The sequence below is a fragment of the Falco peregrinus genome, chromosome 1 (genome assembly GCF_023634155.1).
Source record: "Falco peregrinus isolate bFalPer1 chromosome 1, bFalPer1.pri, whole genome shotgun sequence".
NCBI classification, from domain to species: domain Eukaryota; kingdom Metazoa; phylum Chordata; class Aves; order Falconiformes; family Falconidae; genus Falco; species Falco peregrinus.
The window spans coordinates 1,935,001-1,937,500 of record NC_073721.1 but is presented as its reverse complement, the minus strand read 5'-3'; the positions used below and the strand labels follow the sequence as shown (position 1 = coordinate 1,937,500).

Genomic DNA, 2,500 nt, shown 5'->3' with positions numbered 1-2,500 from the left:
TTTACTTGGTGACAGACACAAAAAATGACCCCTGGAAAGAAGAAACGAATGGCTTTTCCTTCCAGTTTCATACATACTTGCATTTGTGCATTAGAAGGAAGTTCAAAACAGCAAAAATTTGCCCAATTTGCAAAATCAGCACCTAAAAAATCAGTTAGAGACACTACTATCGAGCACTTCAAAATTCCAGGCTCCTGCACTGAGCGCCAGACTGTCATCTGGTTCAAATCTGCAGCGCTTCCCTGTGTGCAATGGAACTGCACCAGCCCGCAACAGCTAAAATAGCTGGAACTTAGTCTAAAGGTCTTAATTCATTCATTTTTTATTTTGCTGAACACTTATCTTAGCTAGTCATACTTGTCAGGACACTCTGCTGTAGCTTTGCACGGGCTACATTCATAACAGCATTTTTAAGCCTGCAACTGCGACGGCGTGCAGCCCCACCTGCGGTTCCCACCTTTGCAGCCGACTACAACACAACATTGGCTTTCAAGATACATCGCCAGCACCAAAACCACCGTGGTCACTACCATCCCATTTGGTAGCGCTGGTAAAAATCCAATCAGGATGATCAAGAAAATGTAAATAGTCTCTCCCTTGTCAGCCAGAAGTGAGGCACCCAGGTGTGAATGCGAGCATTGGTTTTGCTCAGGTTGTGATTTCTTTGGGGACAGATGGAAGATAGGAATCTCAGATGCTACCTTCACTTAAAAGTTCATTTCAGTGATAGATCTTAGGCAGACAGAAAAACATATCCACGATGCGTTAACTGTTTAAAACGTCCTAGCTGAAAACTACCCAGGAACACACTTTTCCCATTAGATCTAAATTAATAGATAGAAACAGTTGCAGCCTAGTGGGAAAATATTCATCAAAATGCACATCATCTGCACATCATCTGTAATCTGCATTATCTACCCAGTAAGCAGCTAGAACTCTCCCCGAATCCCTGCAGTCTGTCGAGTAAACAGTTAAAGGCTCTTTGTTTTCAAAAGAGAGATTGATTCATCAGATCAGATTTATTACCTAGAATCCTCATCCGAAAGTACAGTAAATTAAATTGCTATTTCTCCCTTTCCCCTCCCAGCACCTCAGTTAAATTCATTCTTAAATGCCAGAAAAACTGTAATACACATTTTAGATAAAAAGCCAGCAATACTTCATCCCAAAGTAAGAGATTTCATATTAAAACCATTGGAAACCACGTAGTTCCGACTTTTTCTTGTGCTCTTGTAAATTCAAATCAAATGTATTTAAAAGAATTGGCACAAATAAATCATTCGCAGGCTCGTGAGTTTGCATCCCAAGTTTCAGGTCTGAAAGAATTTTGAGTGCCAGATTGTGAGTAAGGTTGGATAAAGTTATTTGGATCCAGAAACAGCTACTTGAACTGGTGCCTGAAACTTCAACTGAACGTTTAGGGAAGTTCAAGAAGTTTGGATAGATAGTCTGAAAAATATTTTTCATCACTGAATACTTCTTAACTCCTTTTTCTGGCTGGAGAAGGGTAGGAAATACCGTTGTTAATCTATTTCTGGCCAAAATGAAAACAGGAAGTGACAGGCATCTTGTGAAAGAGCTTGATCCCATGAGACATTGAGACATTTTCGAGACCCAAGAGGCTTGGATAGGCACCAGAGCTTCTGGGTGCCCATACGAACAGGTATTTTGAGGTCCAGCTACCACCAGTTAAATTTCCTGCAAGACACATCCTATTTTTTAACAGCAGTGTAAATATTCACGCTTTGCACTGTCTGTATGGCCATAAGAGACAGGAGCTGTTATCCCAAAAAGAGTAAGGAAACCGTACACTTACCAGTGTAGACGAATCGGCCAGGAGCACCTTTGCAGAACTGTTTGGATTTGTAGGAGAGAGTTACTTCAACAACTCCTGGAATGTGCCGTGGTGGTGTTTGAACTCTGATGGCGTGGGGTGTTATCAGCTATAAAAATCGTACAGAAAACATACCTTAAATCAAGATGGCACTGATAAGACTGATGCCAGGCAGTTTACACAATTACAAAAATTACTTTCAATCGGACTCATCGTCTCAAAATTCTCCCTTCTTGCCATCACATTCAAAGATATGGGTTCTACAAGTTTTGTTAAGAAAAAGCTCTGTAAATGATCCTTGGTTTTCGTTTGCAGGAAAGGCCACAGGGCATCATTCATATGAAAATTGCCTCCATATGTCTCCTTAAGGCTACTTCTAGTAATTTTAACACTAATTGTCCAATTGTACTGGGAGACCTCCTACAGCAAGTCTTCCACTAGAGGGCCATGATGTGCCTCAAGTATATTTCTCGCCGTGTAGTCAATTGTCACATGTGAATTCATGGTTAAAAAGGCACCGTGAAACAAAATCTCATGATACCTCATGTCAATAGCCTATTGACAGCTTGTTAAAATCATTCATGGAAAAATGTTACAGTTCAAAGCCCACCAATTTAGATAGCTTACCTCACTCCAGACCAACATAGTTCCAAATACGACTTGTAA

General features: G+C 40.6%; 1 protein-coding gene across 5 annotated transcripts in view; it reads right to left on the bottom strand.

Moving 5' to 3' along the window:
* Window positions 1-2,500, bottom strand: part of EBF3 (EBF transcription factor 3) — a 122,843-nt gene that overhangs the window by 34,287 nt on the left and 86,056 nt on the right. For all 5 annotated transcript variants that reach the window (XM_055816465.1, XM_055816448.1, XM_055816449.1 and 2 more), the window contains exons 9-10: window positions 2,462-2,500; window positions 1,817-1,943 (exon numbers count right to left, since the gene is read on the bottom strand). The exon at window positions 2,462-2,500 is cut by the window's right edge and continues 92 nt beyond it. In XM_055816465.1, coding sequence (XP_055672440.1) covers window positions 1,817-1,943; window positions 2,462-2,500 — 166 coding nt within the window. The remainder of the gene's footprint in view (window positions 1-1,816; window positions 1,944-2,461) is intronic.